The 19,188-nt window shown below is 47.6% G+C and overlaps 1 protein-coding gene across 1 annotated transcript in view; it reads left to right on the top strand.

Moving 5' to 3' along the window:
- The window catches only part of Sctr (secretin receptor), an 83,807-nt gene that overhangs the window by 8,474 nt on the left and 56,145 nt on the right, over positions 1–19,188 (top strand). Inside the window, exons 2-4 of the mRNA XM_017801739.2 lie at positions 4,176–4,296; positions 12,770–12,877; positions 17,973–18,076. Coding sequence (XP_017657228.1) covers positions 4,176–4,296; positions 12,770–12,877; positions 17,973–18,076 — 333 coding nt within the window. The remainder of the gene's footprint in view (positions 1–4,175; positions 4,297–12,769; positions 12,878–17,972; positions 18,077–19,188) is intronic.

The following is a 19,188-nucleotide window of genomic DNA, read 5'->3' as shown; positions in this document are numbered from 1 at the left end:
TTCATAAAATAGACATGGTGACATAGGCCTACAATCTTAGCACTGGGAAGGTGGAGGCAGGTGTGACCCGGAAGTTCCTCTGATAAGTCATGGCCCCACTTCCTTCCCACGCTCTGCTCATGAAGTCAAGCCCATTAAGGGTCAGGGCTATGGAGATATAAGCCAGGAAAACCACAAGGCCGCTTGCTCCCCATTTTGTGTGGCTGTTGGGAAGCCTCCGTACTTATGTCTGGGTGTGGACTTTTGAGCACAGCGATGAATGGGGTAGTTGCCATTTTTGGAATAGAGTGCCAGGAAATGTGGGGCAGGGCGGGCTGATGCCATGCCAATCTCAAGAGCCTCTTGATGGGGTGACACTAGGAGCACACTGGTAAAAAGGGAGGAGCACACTGGGAAGAAGGGGTGGAGCCACTGCCATATTGAGCACAGGTGAGCACCAGTGAGGGTGGGGAGGGAATGGCACATGCATTTCAAATATGGAAAAGGAAAAGCCTATAAGAATCCATGTTTTTGTAAGACACCCCCTCCCAAATGTCATATAAACTATGCAAAATCTGAATAAAATGTCTTCAGGACCAGGAGAACCTGAGTGGAGGCCAGTGTCCCAGCAGGAAAAAGAAAATTTAGTGAAACAGCAGGGGTGTCAGAAGTTCAAGGTTATCCTTGGCTACATATGAAGTTTGAGGCTACCCTAGAACATATGAGACCCCCCTTCTCTCTCTCTCTCTCTCTCTCTCTCTCACACACACACACACACACACACATACACACACACAAACACATAAGCACAACAAAACCAAATTTGCATAAATAATATGAAGGAAAGCCCTCATTAAAAAAAAAACACAAAGAGGGAATAGTAAAAAATAAGTATAGAACAATGGAAGATTAGAGGATTGACCTAGATGTCCACTATTCAACTAACATGAATCCCAGAAAAAACAGATTGAGAGGATGGGAAGGAGAATCAGTCACAGGTGTACAGAAACTAATCAAATGAAAAAGCACAGCAATTATTGACCTAAGGGAAAACAAACCATTCAAGGGACACAAAATCATTTTGTGGGATTCACTTCAACCACTAACAGTATTTCACTGTCAAAAGAACACGTATTCAAGAACGCTGAGCACAGCTTTCACTAAAACTTATATGAACAGAAGTGTATGGAATCTAGGGGTAAGAGATGTTTGTAGGAAGATTTTGAAACGTCAGATCTTCAATGTGCATAACGGAAAGTTTTGAGTAACCCGAAAGTTTTGAGTAACCCAATAATCCAAGAAATTGCAGCCTAGGAAGTGCTGTCCTTAAGAGGAGCCAGGGCTGGAGCAACGGCCCAACAGTGGTTAAGAGCTTGTACTGTTCTCCCAGAGGGCCCAAGACCTCTTCCCAGTTCCCAAGTTGGGTAGCTTACAGTTGCCAGTAACTCCAGCTCCAGAGGATCTGACACCCTCTTCTGGACTCTGAGAGCAACTTAATTCACATGAGCGCGCGCGCACACACACACACACACACACACACACACACACACACATACACACACACACATACACACACACAACGTTTCTGTTTTAAGCTATGCATAATTTAAAACATGAAGATAAAAAGAAAATAACTAAAAGGAGCTGAAAATGGTTTCCTTGGGAAGCAGGTGAAGATTAGAGAAGAGAGAATTGCTATTTTTTATTTTAAGCTCTTTGGTACTAATACAAATAAAATAGAGGAAAATATGTACTTATAGAAACTCAGTGATTTTTTTTAACTGTTTAAAGGAATTTTGTTTTGAGGAAGCATTTTCTATAAATTTCAGCAATTCTTGCATGTTTATCTTTCTCTCCTGTGAATTTTGATTAAATTTATTAATACAATGTGTTTATATGTACACATGTACGTGTGTGTGTGTGTGTGTGTGTGTGTGTGTGTGTGTGTGTAGGGCAGACAGCAAATTCTTCTCTCTTCCTTAGGCACTGTCCACCTAGTTGCTGTTTTTTTCTTTTTGAGGTAGGGCTCCTTCCTTGTGCTGGCTATAGGGGTGCACATCTTTGATCCCAGCACTTGGAAGGCAGAGGCAAGCAGATCTTTGTGAGTTTGAGGGCATCATGGTCTGTATAGTGAGTTCCAGGCCAGCTAGGGAGACCCTTGGGGGGGGGCAGGTCCCTCACTGACCTAGAACTCACCAAGTAGCTAGCAGTGAGCCCCAGGGATCCTCCTGTCTCCTTTTCCCCAGCACTGGGATTACAAGTGCTCGTCTCTATGTTTAGCTTAAAAAAGATATTTTTAATTTATTCTTTAAGAATTTCATACATGTATACAATGTCTTAAGATCAACATGCCTAGCTTTTTTAACATGGGTTCTAGAGATTGAACTGAGGTCCTCATGTTTACAAGGCAAGCAATTTACTGACTGAGCATCTCCTCAACTCAACAATTTCAGTAAGTATACCAAATACATATATAAACATTCCTGTATATCGATGACAGCCTGATCTCTACCTTTCTCTAAGTTAATTTAGATGATGAGAAATGCTAAGAGAATGATTCTCACTATTCACACTCTCCCCATTATCTCACCAAGACATATTTCTGATGGCTGGTCTGCTGAGCTTCATGCTCTGTCTGGCCACTCCCACCCACCCTGAGGCAGCCCTTCCCACTAGTCCCCCTCAGAAGCTAGGGCTCAGTCCTCTCAGCAGAATATTGTTCCTGTTACATGCACATTGACAGACACCAGGTAGTATATCCCTGCCATCAACAATGGTTTGGGCTGAGGGCTGGAGAGATGGCTCAATGGTTAAGAGCACTTGCTGCTCTTGCAGAGGACCTGAATTTGGTTCAAGCATCCAGATGACGGCTCACAACCCACTTAAACTCCAGTTCCAGGGGATCCAGCTTCCTCTTCTGACCTCCAAGAGCACTGCATGCATGTGGTACATTTATACACATGCAGGCAAAACATACACATAGAATAAAAACAAACAAATCTTAAAATTATTTGGACTTATTCTATTTTAGACATCATGGGTTTAAAAAAAAAACTGTTATGTGGACCAGTGGTGATAACTCAGAAAGTAAAGTGTTTCTTATGCAAGCTTGAGGACTTGAGTTCAGATCTCTAGTATCTACGCAAAAATCTGGGAATGCCTGTGAATGCCAATAATCCCAGGACTGAGAAGGTAGAGACAGGATATCCCTGGGGATTGCTAATCAGTCAGCATACCTGAGCTGTCCAGATTCAGTGAGAGATGCTGTCTCAAAAAATAAGGTAGCTGGGGATGGAGAGATAGTTTTGCAGTTAAGAGCACTTGCTGCTCTTGCAGAGGACCTGGGTTCATTTCCCAGCACCTGAGTGGAAGTTCACAGTCATCAGTAACTAGTTCCAGGGAACCCAATGCCCTCTTCTGGCCCCTATTGGCCCTGCATGTACATAGTGCACTTTAAGCAGGCGAAACACTCATATGCATAAAGTATTAAAAAAATAAAATTTAAAAATAAAAATAAAGTGGAGAGTGATTGAAAAAGACACCTGATATCATCTTCTGTTCTCCATACTTACAGGCATGTACACCTGCACACACAGGCACAAACATTAACGTGTATACATACACACACACACACACACATGCATGCACACACACCACTAGTAACTAGAACAACAGAGAAGCAACAAGTGTCAGCAAGAATAAAATTGGAGACTTATGAATGGCTACCAGAATGTAAAGTGGTGCAGTTGCTATAGAAAATAGTTTGGTGGGTTCTAAAACAAATTAAATTTATATTAACATGAAATCCAGCATTCTTACTTTTGGGCTCACAGATGATCCTTAATGTGCTCTTGAAGAGGGTGATGGAAACCAGATGCTCTTTCTCTTTGTGCATTTCTGACTATGAGGTGAAGGGTTGGCATCCATGGAGGTGATTTTGAACCCACCATGGAAGTAGTGAGGGTCCCCTCCTTTTCCCATCAGAGTGGTGTGTTAAGAGGAGGCTTAGTGGAGAGTCAGATCCTCCTGGTGGTAATGAGGCTGTCCTCACCATAGTGTAAGTTGAGACCACCCGGGAGCTAGCTCTCCCATGTTTCCCATCACGTGGATGTCTATCCCTTCTTGCTCACAGAAAAACTGCTGTGGGGCAGAATCCATCAGCAGGACTGACAGTGTCCTTGGTTTTGGACTTGCAGGTCAGAGCCCTGCCCCGACTCTGTGATGTGCTGCAGGTGTTGCAGGAAGAACAGGCCCAGTGCCTGCAAGAGGTCTCCAGAGAAAAGAAAGGAGATCTGGGCCTGGAGCTGCCCACAACAGGTATGAAGCCTGGCTCAGCCCAGGTGCACTCTGCAGATGGGTCCTGTCTAGTCACTCTGGGGTAGATAGCTTGACCTCAGGACCAGGTGGCCTTTGGGAGACACTCAATCAGTTGTCAGGCCAGGTACATAGTTACCTGGCCCCAAGGAAGCCAGTGTCTCCATACCTCTCTCTGGTGTATGCAGAGAGCAGTGCTTTCTTGCCACCTGCTTCTGCATGTGCATTTTGTCAAGGTGAGGTGTGCTTTTTTTTTTTAATCTTTGAGTGTGTGCATGTATATGATGTGTGACATGGCATACATGTGGAGGTCAGGGCACAACCAGGGGTGTCAGTCCTCATCTTCCACCTCGTTTGAGACAGGGTCTGAATATGACAGGCTTGCTGGCCCATGAACATCCTGGGATTCTTCTGTCTCCATCTCCCATCTTACTGTATAAGTGCCGGGATTTCACATGTAAGCTTTCATGCCTAACTTTATGAAGGTTCTTGGAATCTGAATTTAGGACCTAGTGCTTTATCCACTGAGCCACCTTCCCAGACCAAGGTAAGGGTTTGGTGGGAAGAGCTTCACAGGGTTGACCTCTCACTCCACTCTATTGCCAGTGCCAGGGTGGATGGAGTTGGGGGGCGGGGAACAGAATACACATGTTACTGATGGTACAGACCAAGGAGAAGCACAGAACAGACATTGCCTGAAAGCACCATCCACTCCCATGGCAAGCATCACTAATTGATGCTAACACTTGTGAAGGGAAAAGTGACAAACATTCACTGGGGGTGTGATTGTAGCAAATTATTTAACCCTCTAAGTCCCAGTCTCCTGCTTCTCCTGCCACGCCTTCCTGCCATAGTGGACACTCCCTCTGGAACCGTAAGCTAAAATAAACCCTTTCTTCTATAAGTTACTTCTTGTCCTGGTGTTTTATCACAGCACCAGAAAAGTAACTAACCCATGTTTAATTTCTCTTCTTTGCTTTCTATCATCTAAGAGTACCATGCTAAGAAAAGAACCTGGAGCTAGGGAGATGCTCAGCCAGAAAAGTGCTTGCAAGCATGAAGACCTGAGTTCAATCCCCATAACTCACATTTTTAAAAACCTGGGCATGGTGGCATGTACTTGTAATCTTAGCACTAGGGACACAGAGACTGGTAGATTCCTAAGGCTTGATGGCCAGCTTGACTAGCCAGATCGTTGAGTTCCAAGCCAATAAGAGACCCTGACTCAAAAAAGAAGGTGGGTGGTATCCTGGGGAACAACACCTGAGGTTGTCCTTTCTTCCACTTGCACCTGCACGCACACACACACACACACACACACACACACACACACACATGCACGATGAAGAGAGGAGAAACAAAGGGGCAGACTGGTTGGGGGGGTTGTTGTTCTCAAAACCAGATAGGCACCATGTCTTCTGACCCTCATGAAGACCCTTGAGAGGCTGAGATGCACCTTCCTTCTATACTGCCACCTCAGTGGGTCCCCAGGGAGCTCACCCTTCATCTCTCCCCAGGTTCTGTCCTGGTACAAGAGATGGGGAGGAGCCAGGACTCTCTGCTGGAGGTCCGGGTTTAATGGTTAAGCTCCTGGATTCTCCCTGGGGTGGAGGTTAATGTTTGAAAGCTAAACAAATCACAGGAAATGCCACTCATGGAGTGTCACCAAGCCTGGCATATGTACCACAAATAAAAAATTAATGCTTCAGCTATCCTGAGTGAGGTGGCCAAGGCCACTCTGTGGGAACATTTCAGGGTCACCCTACATATTGCATGGCCTGCTCCACTGGGATATTTATTACTCTGTTTATAGAACCTACTGTCCTTTCAGAGTTGGCTGGGGAGAGAACTCTGGATCACCCTAGCAAAAAAATGTTCCAGAATGATGGTATGATGGCCAGAAAGTTGTAAGCTCAGTAGCCAGACAGACTTGGGATGTCCATCCTGCTTTGTTGTGTAGGGCCCATGTGTGACCTCCAGCCAGACTCTGCACCTGTCTGGGCCTTAATGCCCTCATCTTCAAGTGGGGACATGCCAGCCACCTTTTTTTTTTTTTTTTAATCTGCCCAGCTGGTTGACTTCTCCCCAGAGCACTGGCAGGAAGAGAATGCTTTTTTTTTTTTTTTTTAACTTTTGTGTGTTTTATTGAGGTGAAATTCACATTAATTTAACTCCTTTGAAGTTTGCAATCCCATGCCATCAGCCATGCTATGCAACCATTCCTATCTAGTCCAAAATGTTTACATTGGGCTAGGGACATAGCTCAGTTGGTAGAATGTCTGCTTAGCATGCACAAGGCCCTGGGCTTAATCCCAACACCACATAATCTTGGCATGGTAGAGCATGCCTGTAATCCCAGCACTTGGGAGTTGGAAGTAGGAGGATCAGAAATTCAAGGTCAACCTCAGCTTCATAGTGAGTTCAAGGCCAGCCTGAGCTACATAAGCCCCTGTCTCAAAAAAGAGTCAAATATGGAAGATCGGCTGGGGATGTGGGTCAGTTGGTGGAGTGTTTGCCTAGTATGCACAAAGCCATGGGTTTACTTCCCAGCACAACATAGGGTACGGTGGTGGCATGCCTGTAACCCCAACCCTCAGGAGATAAAGGCAGGAGGATCAGAAATTCAAGCTCATCCTTGGCTACATAGTTAAGTTTGAAGCTAGCCTGGAATATATGAGACCCTGTCTCCAAGCAAACAAAAACAATGGAGAACATGTTTCTGGGACTGTGGTCACCACCAGTGGTGGATGCTCCTCCGTTCTCGTGGGTGCCACTCCTTTGTTCTCACGGGCATCGAGGCTACTCCTGCGCTTGCCCTGGGCTGAGGACACTCTTCTGCCTGCCCAGTGCTGAGGCAGCTCTTCTGCTTGCCCTGTGCTGCCTCCTGTCATTGCCGCTTCTGCCTGGTCCTGGACCCCAGGGTGGAGCCGCATTCAGACACAGGAGACCAGGTTCAGTGACACAGGTCTGCTTTATTGCAGGAAGGCACAAGTTTATATAGGGGTAGTGGTCCAATCACAGCACAGCAAGTAGGATACCTCATTAGCATAACAGGTTTAGCGTCCTATTACAGTACAGCAAGTAGGATACCTTATTAGCATAACAGACTTAGTATCCTATTAGCATAACAGACTTAACGTCCTATCACAGAATAGAGGGTAGGATGCCTCATTAGCATAATGGGTTTCAGATTACAGAGCCTGGATTCCTGGAAACCATGTGACCCTGACCATTGCAATATCTAAGTGTTGCAATTTGGAATTCCAAGGGTGGTGATTAGGGAGTAGCGAGCTCTAGGCATCAGTCTCATGATCTGCCAATGGGAGCAAATGTTACAAGGCGTTCATTGTGGCTCCAGTGGTCCGGCCGTTGCCTCGGACCTGCTGTATGGCTGTTAATAAGACTTTCACACTAGGCTCAAGCCTGTCTCCCACATGGGACTATGCCTACAGGAAAGTCATTGGAAAACCAGGTTCTCCTTTCCCAGGATGACCCCTGGAGATGGCCTGAGGCTGGGTCCAGGACTGGGCCAAGGAAGGCAAAAGGAGGCAGGAAAAGACCAGGATCCAGACTTCTATGCAGAGCTGTTTGGACCTACTGTGAGGTATTGGGGAGAAGGGTTGGATGGAGGGGAGTGGAAGACAAATAGGATGGTCCCCCAGCAGGGGAACACCAACTCTGACAAGCAGAAGCTATAAGAGGACAATGGGACGGAGGCAAAGGGGGACTGTGGGCTCTCTGGTGAGGTCCATCAGCAGGCAAAGGGTCCTAGTGTGTGTGTGGCTGTCCAGGTCCCCTGTCAGATTGCTCCAGATATAGTCCCAGGTTATCATCAGGTCATCTGATCTTATTTATAAATAATCCAGGGACTGGAAGATGGACTACAGGCTGTTGTAGGTGAAAGTAGATCAAAGTGACAGCTGGCAAGAGCTCTCTGTACACCAGATACCCTACTAGGTGGGGATCAGAACATTCCCAAGGCCCCGTGCTGTCCTTAACGCTAACTCTTTCCCTGCTTTCCCAGCCCTGCCTCACCATAGACCTGCCTCTGAGGCTGCCTCTATCCCTGTGGGTAAGATACAGGAACTGATGGTGCTGAGTGTCTGCCTTGGGCCTGGAGCAGGGTCGGGGACTTCCTAGATATAAAGGAGTCTATCTCCACAGTGTGACAATAGGACAGTCTCCCTTTCCTGTGACTTTTATTTTGACCCCATTCTCCCAGGGGTGCTAAAACTTGAGACTTGTTATTTTCTGAAAACTTCTCCAAGTTTCGTACTATATCGATAGTAACTGGCAGATCCTATCCCTGGTCAGGGCCCTCTGTGTCTGGCTGGGGAAAAGGGCTCTGCAAGGCTGCCTGTGACCTCACCTCTATAGCTTTTCTCCTCTGAGCCATTCAGGGCACCACTTTTTTTTTCTTTTTCCTTCCTTCCTTCCTTCCTTCCTTCTTCCCTCTCTCCTTCTCTTCCATTCTCCCCCTTCCCTCCCTCCTCTCCTGTCCTCTCCTTTTTTTCTAGATAGGGTCTCAGGTAGCCTAGACTGGCCTAAAACTCATTATATAGTCAAGGATGACCTTGACCTCCTGATCTTCCTGCCTCTGCTTTCCAAATGCTGGGATTACAGGCATAGGCCATTGCAGTTGGTTTATGTGGTACTGGGGATGGAACTCAGAGTCTCATGCACTAGGAAAGTCTGGTATATACTGAGCTATATTTTAGGCCCTCTTTTAATTTTTTTTTCATTTTTCTAATATGAATGAAATTCTCTAAAAACATGTAAATAGTAAAATAAAAGTTATTTAACCAAATACAGGTCCAAAACACAGTCTCCCAAGAGGAGTTTTCCTCACACACTGGAAACTCCTGGATCTGTTTTGAGCCTTCTTTGCCTAGATGGTGGATCTGAGCTGGGCAAGTGAGATCGTGTGTGGGTGCTCAATAAATGAGCAGTGTCCTGTGGGGTTATCAGCCAGGTCTGCCACAGAGGGCCAGTCTGGCAGGGGGACCCTTCTCTGGCCTGGGGAGACAGGAAGGCTGCATGGAACCCTAGTTCTACCAGTACTAGCTCTGTCCCCTTCTTTTCCACACTCTGCCTCCTGGAGCCCTTGGCTCCTCCTCTAAACACAGGGCAGTGACTCTCCAGGACTCCAGGGCTGCTGGGACATTGAGCTCCAGAGTGTCTGCTACGCATCCTGCCCAGGCCTGGCTGACATGAAGGGGGTGGCACTGAGCCAGTTGGCAGGAGTTCCTACCTACCCCAGGCACTCTTGCCCTGCCTTCAGTCAGCTTTGGACTGGCTGTTCTGTGGGCCCTGCTGGATGTGACTCCAGCTCTGCAAGGCTCTCAGACATTCTAACAATTCAGTCTGTCTAGCCAGACAGATTATAGGTCATCCTTTGCATAGATTTGGCTATTACCCTGGTGACTTGGCTAGCTCCAGACAACTCTGAGTCCAATTTCCAGGTGACCAATAGGCTCTGGAAGTGCCCTCCTGCCCCCAGGGCTGGAGAAACCAAAGTGTGGGAAGAGGCTGTAGGATGCAGACATCTACTAAAGGAAGGGACTCCAGATGACACAGATGACACAGAGTAGAGAGAGGCAGGCAGTGTTCTATAAGGATCCTCCCAGGACGGAGTCACGCTAAGTATGCTAGTTACTTTTCTCATTTCTGTAACAAAATACCTGACAAAAGCAATGTAAGGAAGGGTTCACTGTGGCTCACACTTGAGGGTACAGTCTATCATGGTGGGGAAGGCATGGTGGCAGGAATGTGGGGCAACTGGTCACATTGCATTCACAGTCAGGAAGCAGAGAGACACGAGTGCTAGTGCTCAGCTCATCTTCTCTTTTGTATGTAGTCCATGACCCCAGCCCACGGAACGATGCTGCCCACATTCAGGCTGAATCATGTTAATTAAGTCAGTATTAAACTTCCACACAGACATGCTCTGAAGTTTATCTCCTAGATGATTCTAGGAGTTCACAGTGAACATGAACCATTACAACAGGGACCCTTGAGGAGACTCTTCTCAGATATGGAGAGTAGCATCCATGACTGGCAGGTGGAAGACCAGTCTCGGGATAGGGGGTCAGCTAGGCATGCTAGGCCAGCTCTGAAACAGAATGCCCAGGACTTCCTCCTGCCAGGTTCACTGTGAGATTCTGGATGAAGATTCAGGCATATCTAATTCCTCAAAGGACCAACACCTAGACCTTGGCTTTATAGATGCCTTCTCTGGCCCTTGGGACCCATCTTTATTAGTTAGTTTTCTTGTTGCTGTGACCTACCAGACATATACAACCTGAGGGAGGAGATGTTTGTTTTGGCTTCAGGGCTTGTAGTGAGGTAGGTGAACATGGTGGTGGGAACACATGGAGGAGGACTGTTCACCTTAGGGTAGACAGGAAGCAGAGCAGGAGAAAGGGAATGGGGACTAGGCAGAATCTTCAACGATTGGCTCCCAGGAACCTACTTCCCTCAACTAGGCTACACCTCATAAAAGAGTCTAGAACCGGGGCTGGAAAGATAGCTTAGTGGTTAAAAGCACTGACTGCTCTTGCAGAGGACCCAAGTTCTTCTTAGCACCCGCGTGGAAGCTAACAACTGTTCATAACTCTAGTTCCAGGGTATTCGACTCTCTTCTGGCCTCTGCAGGCACTGCATGACACAGGTACACTTATGTACATGCAGGTACAACACTTACACACATATAATAAAAAAAAAAAATTCAGTTTCTAGAATCTCCCAAAACAGTGCCACCAGCTGGGGACCAAGTGATGAATACATGAATGTGGAGGGATATTTCTTATTCAAATCTTGACATCCAGGGCTGGGGATGTGGCTCAGTTGGTATCCTAGCATTCATTCATGAAGCCCTGAGTTCCATCCCCAGCCCTGTACAAATCCATCCTGGTGGCTTAATCTGTAATCCCAGCACTCAGGAGGATCAGGAGTTCAAAGCCAGCCTAGGTTACACAATGAATTCAAGGTGGACCTGGCATACATGAAACCCTGTATCCAAAAAAAAAGTCAGTAGCTTTTGGTATCATTCCAGCCAGGATCAATTTCTTTCATGATACCTTCACCCTCTCAATGACAGCCTCTCCACGCCTTGCCCTACAAGTTCTAATTCTAATTCAGCCCCGGGGAAGTCTGCATCTTACAAGCTCCAGAAATGCTGCTCTGTGTGATTTCAGGACTTGATTTGGAAGTTCATGCCACTTGTCCTTCCCCACAACTCAATGTCTAGACCTCAGCTCCCAGCAGACAGCACCCAGTTCTCAAGGAGGCCAGTGTTGCCCACCAGGCAGAGGGTCCCCAAGAACAGTTGCCTATCTGGCAGTCCGTGGCTGGAGCCCTGGGCTTCCTGTGGACCTGGCATACTGAAGGTACTCAGCACATGGGGTCAGCGAACAAATGATTAGACCAGTGCCTGCACCCCTGGGTCCCACAGCAATCTCCGTTGCACATAGGCCTTTGCCTTGACACCCCTGTGACTCTCAGTTCTGTGTCTGCATCCAGGGCCTCCACTCTCTACTAGCTCTGATAAGGTGTTTATGAAATTCAACCCCTATTATACAAATGAAGCCATGAAGTAGAGTGAGGGGGGAGTTGCTTCCTGGGTTCACACAACCAGGAAATGCAGGGGCTGGGCATGTCTGCTTAACCACTATGTGAATCCACCTCACAGTCTCCACCCACGTGAACTGTCCCCAAGCACCAACTAAGGAACCTGAGAGAGGAGACAAGGAGGGATGAGTGTGTGCCTGTGTGTGTGTGTGTGTTTAAGCAAGGGGTGGGCCAGGCCAGATAAACTGGATCAGAGCAGAGGAGTCTGGGGAGGTAAGTCAGGTATAGTATGTGCTTCTGCTCTGGCAGTATCACCAGTACCCAGGGGGTCTAGGAGGGACTTTGGAGGTGGGGTTGAGGACAAGGACAGGCTGTGGTCCAAGGTAAGGGTGGTGGGAGTCTAGAAGAGGGAGACCCTGGGAAGTCCTTGGATGTTGCTGATGTTTTTATTGCTTTTGTTGTAGCCCAGGTTGGCCTCAAATTCACTATGTAGCCAAGGATGACCTTGAACTTCTCATTCTTCTGCTTTTTCCCTACTGGAATATAGGCATGTACCACCACACCAGGCTTATATAGGGCTAGGAATTAAACTTAGAGTATGTTTGTATGCTAGGCAAGCGTTCTACCAACTGAGCTACATCCTCAGCCCTGGTGATAAAATTTAAACAGAAAACTTACCCACAGGTTCATGTGTCAATCACCTAGTCCCAGCAGGTGGTGCTGTTTTGAAATAGCTAGAAACTGAGGAGCCAGGGGCTAGAAATGAGGCTCAGTGGCAGAGCAGCCTAAGTTCCATCCCTGCCCAGAACCCAGAAGAGTAGAGTTGGAGTTAGTACCCAATGGGAACTCAAAAGGGTAGCCTGGGCCATGATCCATTCCAATCCGGTACTGGGGCTGTTCTTTGCAGGCTGTGAGGGGCTGTGGGACAACATGAGCTGCTGGCCTGCTTCTGCGCCTGGACAGACCGTGGAAGTGCAATGTCCAAGGTTCCTCCGGATGCTCACAAACAGAAATGGTAACCACCCAGTCAGAGGGGCCCAGCTGGAGGTTGGGGGAGGCCCTCTGGGTGGGTATTGAGGAGCTGGGAACCGCTAGTGACAAGCAGTGGTGGAATAAGAGGGAGAGATCTTTGGGGATTGAAATCCATGCTTGTCGGGGGTGTGAGAGCTCAATTCTTAGGGTTCCAAGGAAGAGACCAGAGGGTGATGTCTTCAGGAAGTATGAAGAAGGCTGAGGGCTGGCAAATTGGCTCAGTGGGTTAAAAGCATTTGCCTCCAAGCTTGACGACTGGAGTTTGACCCCTAGGATCCACAGGGTGGAAGAGGAAGGCAGACTCTCAAAGCAAGTTATTCTCTGATCTCCAGACACACATGCACATGCAAATAAATGTTGATAAAAGGCTGGAATCTTCCCAATAACCCCAATTTAGGGACACCCTTTCCTTCTTCCAGTTCCTGTTGCCTTGGCAGTCAGCTGCCTGACACCAGATACCCAGCAGTGCCAGGCTCCCAAACTGACTCTCTTCAGAACACTTGCTTCCTCCTCCCATTATTCCAGGCCCCGTTGGTAACTTGTGGCCTCCCTGGGCACTCTGGTCTCTTGAAGGACACCTCACCTGAGCTCATCAGCAGTTTTTGAAGATACTCTTAATTGACTAACTTTGGTCAGAGGTCAGCCACATGCCAGTCATTTTCATATATGTGGGTCATTTAGTCACAAAAGTCCAGGAGGTCACATGCTTTTTTCCTGACATAGTACAATGTAAACAGCAGTAGGCTGAGAGGCTCCACAGTTTGCCCTGATGCTCACAATAGGGGGAGAAACTAAGGCTCAAACCTGATTTCTGACTTCAAAACCAGTGCCCTGTCCATGGTTAATATGGGTCTCTGACCCTGTGGTCTGGTTAATCTGGGAGAAGGCAAGGCAAGTTTGGCACCTGCCATCAGTGGGACCCTTTGTAATCTCAAATCTGCCCTGGTCTACCTTGGCTACTCAGTGCTTCATCCATGCATGACAGGAAAGGCCCCTTACCCATAAGATCCTTAGCAAAAACAAAGCAAACAGCCTTTAAACCTAGGCTGTGTTAATTAGTTTTCTGTCATTGTGACAAAATACATGAGGAAATCAACTCAAAGCAGGGAAGGTTTATTTTGGGTCAGGGTTTTGGAGGTTTCAGTGGACAGTTCATCAACTTGATGCTTAGGGCAGCGCTTCATGGCAGAGAGTATGTATCAGAGCAAAGCTGCTCACTGTATGGTGGCCAGGAAGCAAAGAAAGAAGAGGTGAGTAGGATCCCAATGCCTCCACCAGAGCACACCTCAGTGACCTCACTTCCTCCTACTAGGCCACCTCTTAAAGGTTCTATCTTCCAATTGTGTCAGGCTGAGGACTTGGAGAATATTCTAGATCCAAAGTATTGTGGCTACAGAGGCTATGAAGCCTGGGGGGTAAGGATGGGAATGTGACTCTTTTTACTCTGATCTTCTAGTGTATGTGCACACACACAGGCACACACACACACACACACACACACACACACACACACACTTGGAAATCATGACATTAACCCCCAAATCTCAAAGCTTTTATACAAAATTTGCCCAAGGAAAGTTCAAAACATGTCCAAACCTAGCTCTCCATGCAGTAACATTGGATCCTAGTGCCCTACCACAGTGGCTTCACCTGTAAGTGAGGACCCCAGAGGGTCACATGGAAAGGTTTTGAAAGGGAGTCCTGAAAGGACCACCATTCTACCTGTATTCTTTTAGTCAGAACTCAGTCACATGGTGATACCTAGCTGCAGGAAAGCAGAGAAATAGAGTCCAGCTGGGGGCCAGTCAGGACTCAGAGCACACTTGAGCTTCAGGTCTCTCGATTATAAAATAGGGGAGCAGAGACTATAAAATAGTCTGCTAGACTGTCTGGCCAGCAAAGCCCCTGGATCTCCTTGTCTTGGCATCCCAGTGCTGGCATTACAGTCACTTGCTGCCATATCCAGTTTTCATGTGGGTGCTGAGCATCCAAAATCAGGTCCTTGTGTTTGCATAGCAAGCAGTGTAGCCACTGAGTCACTCCCCAACCCCTTCGTACATCTGCCTTTGTACTGCCTCCTTCCCTTCTCCTCTGCCTCCCACATCTTCCCCTCTAACCTTCAAGCTTCCACCCCAACCCTTTTCCCCATCGAGTACACAACCGAAAATTTGTAAGAATCTTTCCTCCTGGCAGTCCCTTTCCATGTCTGTTTCTGGGGTCTGTAGAGCTGAGGATGCAGGACATTTATGTAGCCGTGGTCAGCTTGGAGTAGTGCACTGGTCTCACTCCTGTCCAGGGAGCAAGGTTCTCCTATTGAAAAGGACTTGGAGCTCTCCTCCTTCCCAGCCCTTCCCTCAAAGCCTTCTCAGAGCCACCTCTCCCATCCTTCTGTAGAGTGGCCAGGCAGAGCCAGTGCCTGCAGCCACAGAGGTGACCAAATGCCTGCTCAGTCACATTCCTCCCCAGTTAACTGCTTGAACTCCTGCCCACCTTGGTAAATAGAAGACTACTGAATGTTTCTGTTTCATCAGGCAGCTCCAGGAAGTCCATTCCCTGTCTAGTTCATGCTTGGGCAAGGAAGTTGAGATCCCTTTAAGCCTACCTCTGCTACACCTTCGTTCTCTACCACATGGTGTCGCTGTAGGGCCGGAGGGCCACACTGAGGCCCTGTCTTCTGGGCACTGGTCCAGCTTCAGAGCTGGTGGAGAGATTAGCTCACTAGATCAGCTCATTCCTGGCCTCAGGGTGTTGACTGGCCCAGGACCAGTCCGGTCTCAGCTAGTCACCAAGAATCTTTCCTCTCCCATAGCTCTATCTCTGGGACTCATTAGACCTTTGCTTCATGGCCGCCCAGAGAGGAAGGCTCCTCCCCTGTGTGGTTCCCAAGTGCAGGGAGGAACACCCATGAACACCAACCAGTGTTCAGGACAGTTTACTTTTGAACAACAGCAAAATATACGTTCTAGAATTAATTCCTGAATTAGTTCCTTCCCACAACATCCACCACACCAGCCCAGACACGATGGGTATCCATCAGTGTGACTAGAAAAACTACAGGCCGCATTCTTCCCCCGATAGCTATCATGCCAGGCCTAGAATATGTTCTCTCTAGGAGACATTCCTTTGATTCTTAAAGCAGCACTGGTGGTGTCAGAATTCCTTGCTGAAGTACATTTAGCTGGGTCTGGTGCCACAGGCCTGTAAGCCCAGCCAACTTGGGGGGCTGCGGCAGGAGGATCACAGGTTCAAGGCCTGCCTAGGCAACTTAGTGAGACCCTGTCACAAAATCAAAAGAGGTGGAGGCTGGGGCTGGCTCGGTCAGTGAAGAGCTGACTGCTTGTTCTAGTTAGCTTCTCAGTTGCTGTGATAAAACACCAACCAAGCTGGGCATGGTGGCGCACGCCTTTAATCCCAACACTTGGGAGGCAGAGGCAGGCAGATCTCTGTGAGTTCAAGGCCAGCCTGGTCTACATAGTGAGTTCCAGAACAGCTGGGGCTACAGGGAGACCCTGTCTCAAAAAGACAAAAACAAACAAACAAATCACCAACCACTAATGGAAGCCAAGGCAGGAACTCAGCAGGAACCTAGAAGCAGAAACTGAAGCAGAGAGCATGGAGGAGTGCTGCTTGTTGGCTTACTCAGTTACCTTTTTTATTAGAGCCCAGGCCCTCAGGCCTCGGATAGCATGGCCCACAATAGGCTCTGCCCTCCTACATCAATTAGCATTTGAGAAAATGCCTCATAGACATGGCCACAGGCCAATCTGATCTGGGTAATTCTTCAGTTGAGGTTTCCTCTTCCCAGGTGACTAGGTTTGTGTCAAGTTGACAGTTGAAGCTGTCTATGACACTGCTTAAACATGGGAACATGAGTTTAATACCCAGCCAGGCACAGAAGCGCATGCCTATAATCCCAGCACTGAGAAGGCAGAGCAGGAGGGGACCCCTGGGACTTGCTGGTCAGCCAGTTTAGCTTATTAGATGAACTCCATGTTCAATGAGAGACTTTGAACAAAGAAAGGTAGACCATGATCAAGGAAGATACTTGATGCCCACCTCTAGAGTCCACATCTGTGTGCATAGAGATGCATACTTATCTGTACACATATATGAACACGCACATACACATAAAGTAAAAAAAGAATTGGAGGTATAGTTTAGTGATAGAGCTCTCACCTAGGATGCCCCAGGCCTTAGGTTCAATCCCCTGGTACCCCTATCATATGTACACACATCAAACACACACCCAACACACACAACACAGAACACACACAACATACAGAATACATACAGATCACACACAAAACATAGCAAATACACACAAAACACATACAGCACACATATACATACACACCACTCACATCACACGCATCATACAAACAGAACACACATACACAGCACATGCACACATACACACCACAGCACAGCACACACACAACACACACAGCACACAGACACAACACTCACATCACACACAGAAGACACAGAACGCACACACACATACACACACACACACACACACACACACACACCCCAGAGAGAGAGAGAGAAAATAATTTTTTTTAAAGCCAGACATGATGGCACATGTTTATAATCTCAGCACCGGAGATGTGAAGATAAATGGGTTCCTGGGGCTTGCTGACCAGTCAGCCTAGCTTACTTGGCAAGTTTAGGCCAGTGAGGGACCCTGTCTCGAAATAACAAGGTGGATGGCATCTGAGGAATGACACCCAAGGTTGACCTTTGACCTTCACAAATACACACACAGACACACACACACAGACACACACACTTGTTCATATGTAGCTACACATACATGAACATACACATACCATTCATCAGCAGGGCTGGGGTGGGAGTAAGAAAGAGTATTGGTACATGGTGTGAAGTGAAGAGCCACAGAGATTGAACCCCCCTTCCCCACTGACTTGTTATGTAGGTAAGTTATAGCACACCTTGTGCCTCAGCTTCCCAACCTTTAAAATGATAGTAATAGTTGTATGTTACTAGAAATTTTACTGTACCAACTCCATTGCCTGGTCCCTACTACTCATCTATTGGACTCTTGCCACCCACAGGGTCCCTGTTCCGAAACTGCACACAGGATGGTTGGTCAGAAACCTTCCCCAGGCCTGACTTGGCCTGTGGGGTCAACATGAATGACTCCTCTAATGAGAAGCAGGTAAGCCTGTCATGCTCCACCCCCAGATTCTGGGATGGGGCAGGGGGTCTTCAAGATGAAGAGGCCTCAGAGAAGACAGGGAAGCCAGAGAGGACGCCAGGGATCAGAACCTGGGGTCTGCCACCCTCTGCTCACTCCAGAGTTCAGCTGCCTGTTTCACCATCCCAACTTGTTAGCCTGAAGGTACAGGTCAGGAAGACCCTGAGCACTGTGAGTATTGACACATTCCATGTAAATGTGGAGTGATTTATTTAGGAACCTGGAAGAAAAGTCATGTGGTAGCTAAATACTCAGAGCCATGCTGGTGAGTCTGTATCTTAGTCTTGACCTTAGTGGAACCAGGGAAGACGTCATTGCTTCATTGCTCTGTACCTCAGTTTCTTTCTGACTGTACAAGCTTATCATGAGAACTAACACATTTGATTCTTGAATGTGCCCAGAGGTGTATCGGGCCATAGAAAGAGCAGGGAGAGCTGGCCACAAGGCAGGTCTCATCTGAGGGATGAAGCTCTGGCAAGCTGAGGCTGGTACTTCTTTGCGAAGTATGCTCCCCCTGAGGGTCAGTATCAGGGTTCAGTCCATCCTGTCTTACCCTGAGTCACTGTCTCTTCCCAGGACAGCCTGTCCTTCAAAGCTCATGTTCACTCTGCAATCCTGCCTCCCTCCCAGACCTTTGCCTCCTTTGAGGCCCTCTTGCCCTGTCAGCTCTTCCCAGTCTTCTTCTCCTGATGTATTCTTATACATCCATCATGATCCCTTTGAGTCCATCAATGCCAGCCTCTTCTTCCTTTCTTTGTGTCCCCTCTATGCTGACATCATTTGGTATTAAAATGGTCTAGGTGTACCATATGCTTCCTTCTGCCACTACACTGTGAGCTCTGCAAAGGGGTTTGTTGTCTGGAAATTTCATTCCACCTCTGAAGACACATGAACAAATGTCTACTCACCTTGGATAGGGCACCACCAGCAGAAACAAATGATTCCACCAAGTGCCGCTTGGTGAACCATTGAGTTTTACTGGGGTTACTTACAGGAGTGTGGCCAACTTATGGCAGCTACACCACTGGGGGAAAAAAATCTCTGTCTCCCAGCAGTTACCATTAACTGTCTAT

The sequence above is a fragment of the Nannospalax galili genome, unplaced genomic scaffold (assembly GCF_000622305.1).
Source record: "Nannospalax galili isolate Female #2095 unplaced genomic scaffold, S.galili_v1.0 scaffold1343, whole genome shotgun sequence".
NCBI classification, from domain to species: domain Eukaryota; kingdom Metazoa; phylum Chordata; class Mammalia; order Rodentia; family Spalacidae; genus Nannospalax; species Nannospalax galili.
Note: the sequence above shows the minus strand (reverse complement) of the source record. Positions and strands in the feature narration are given on the sequence as shown.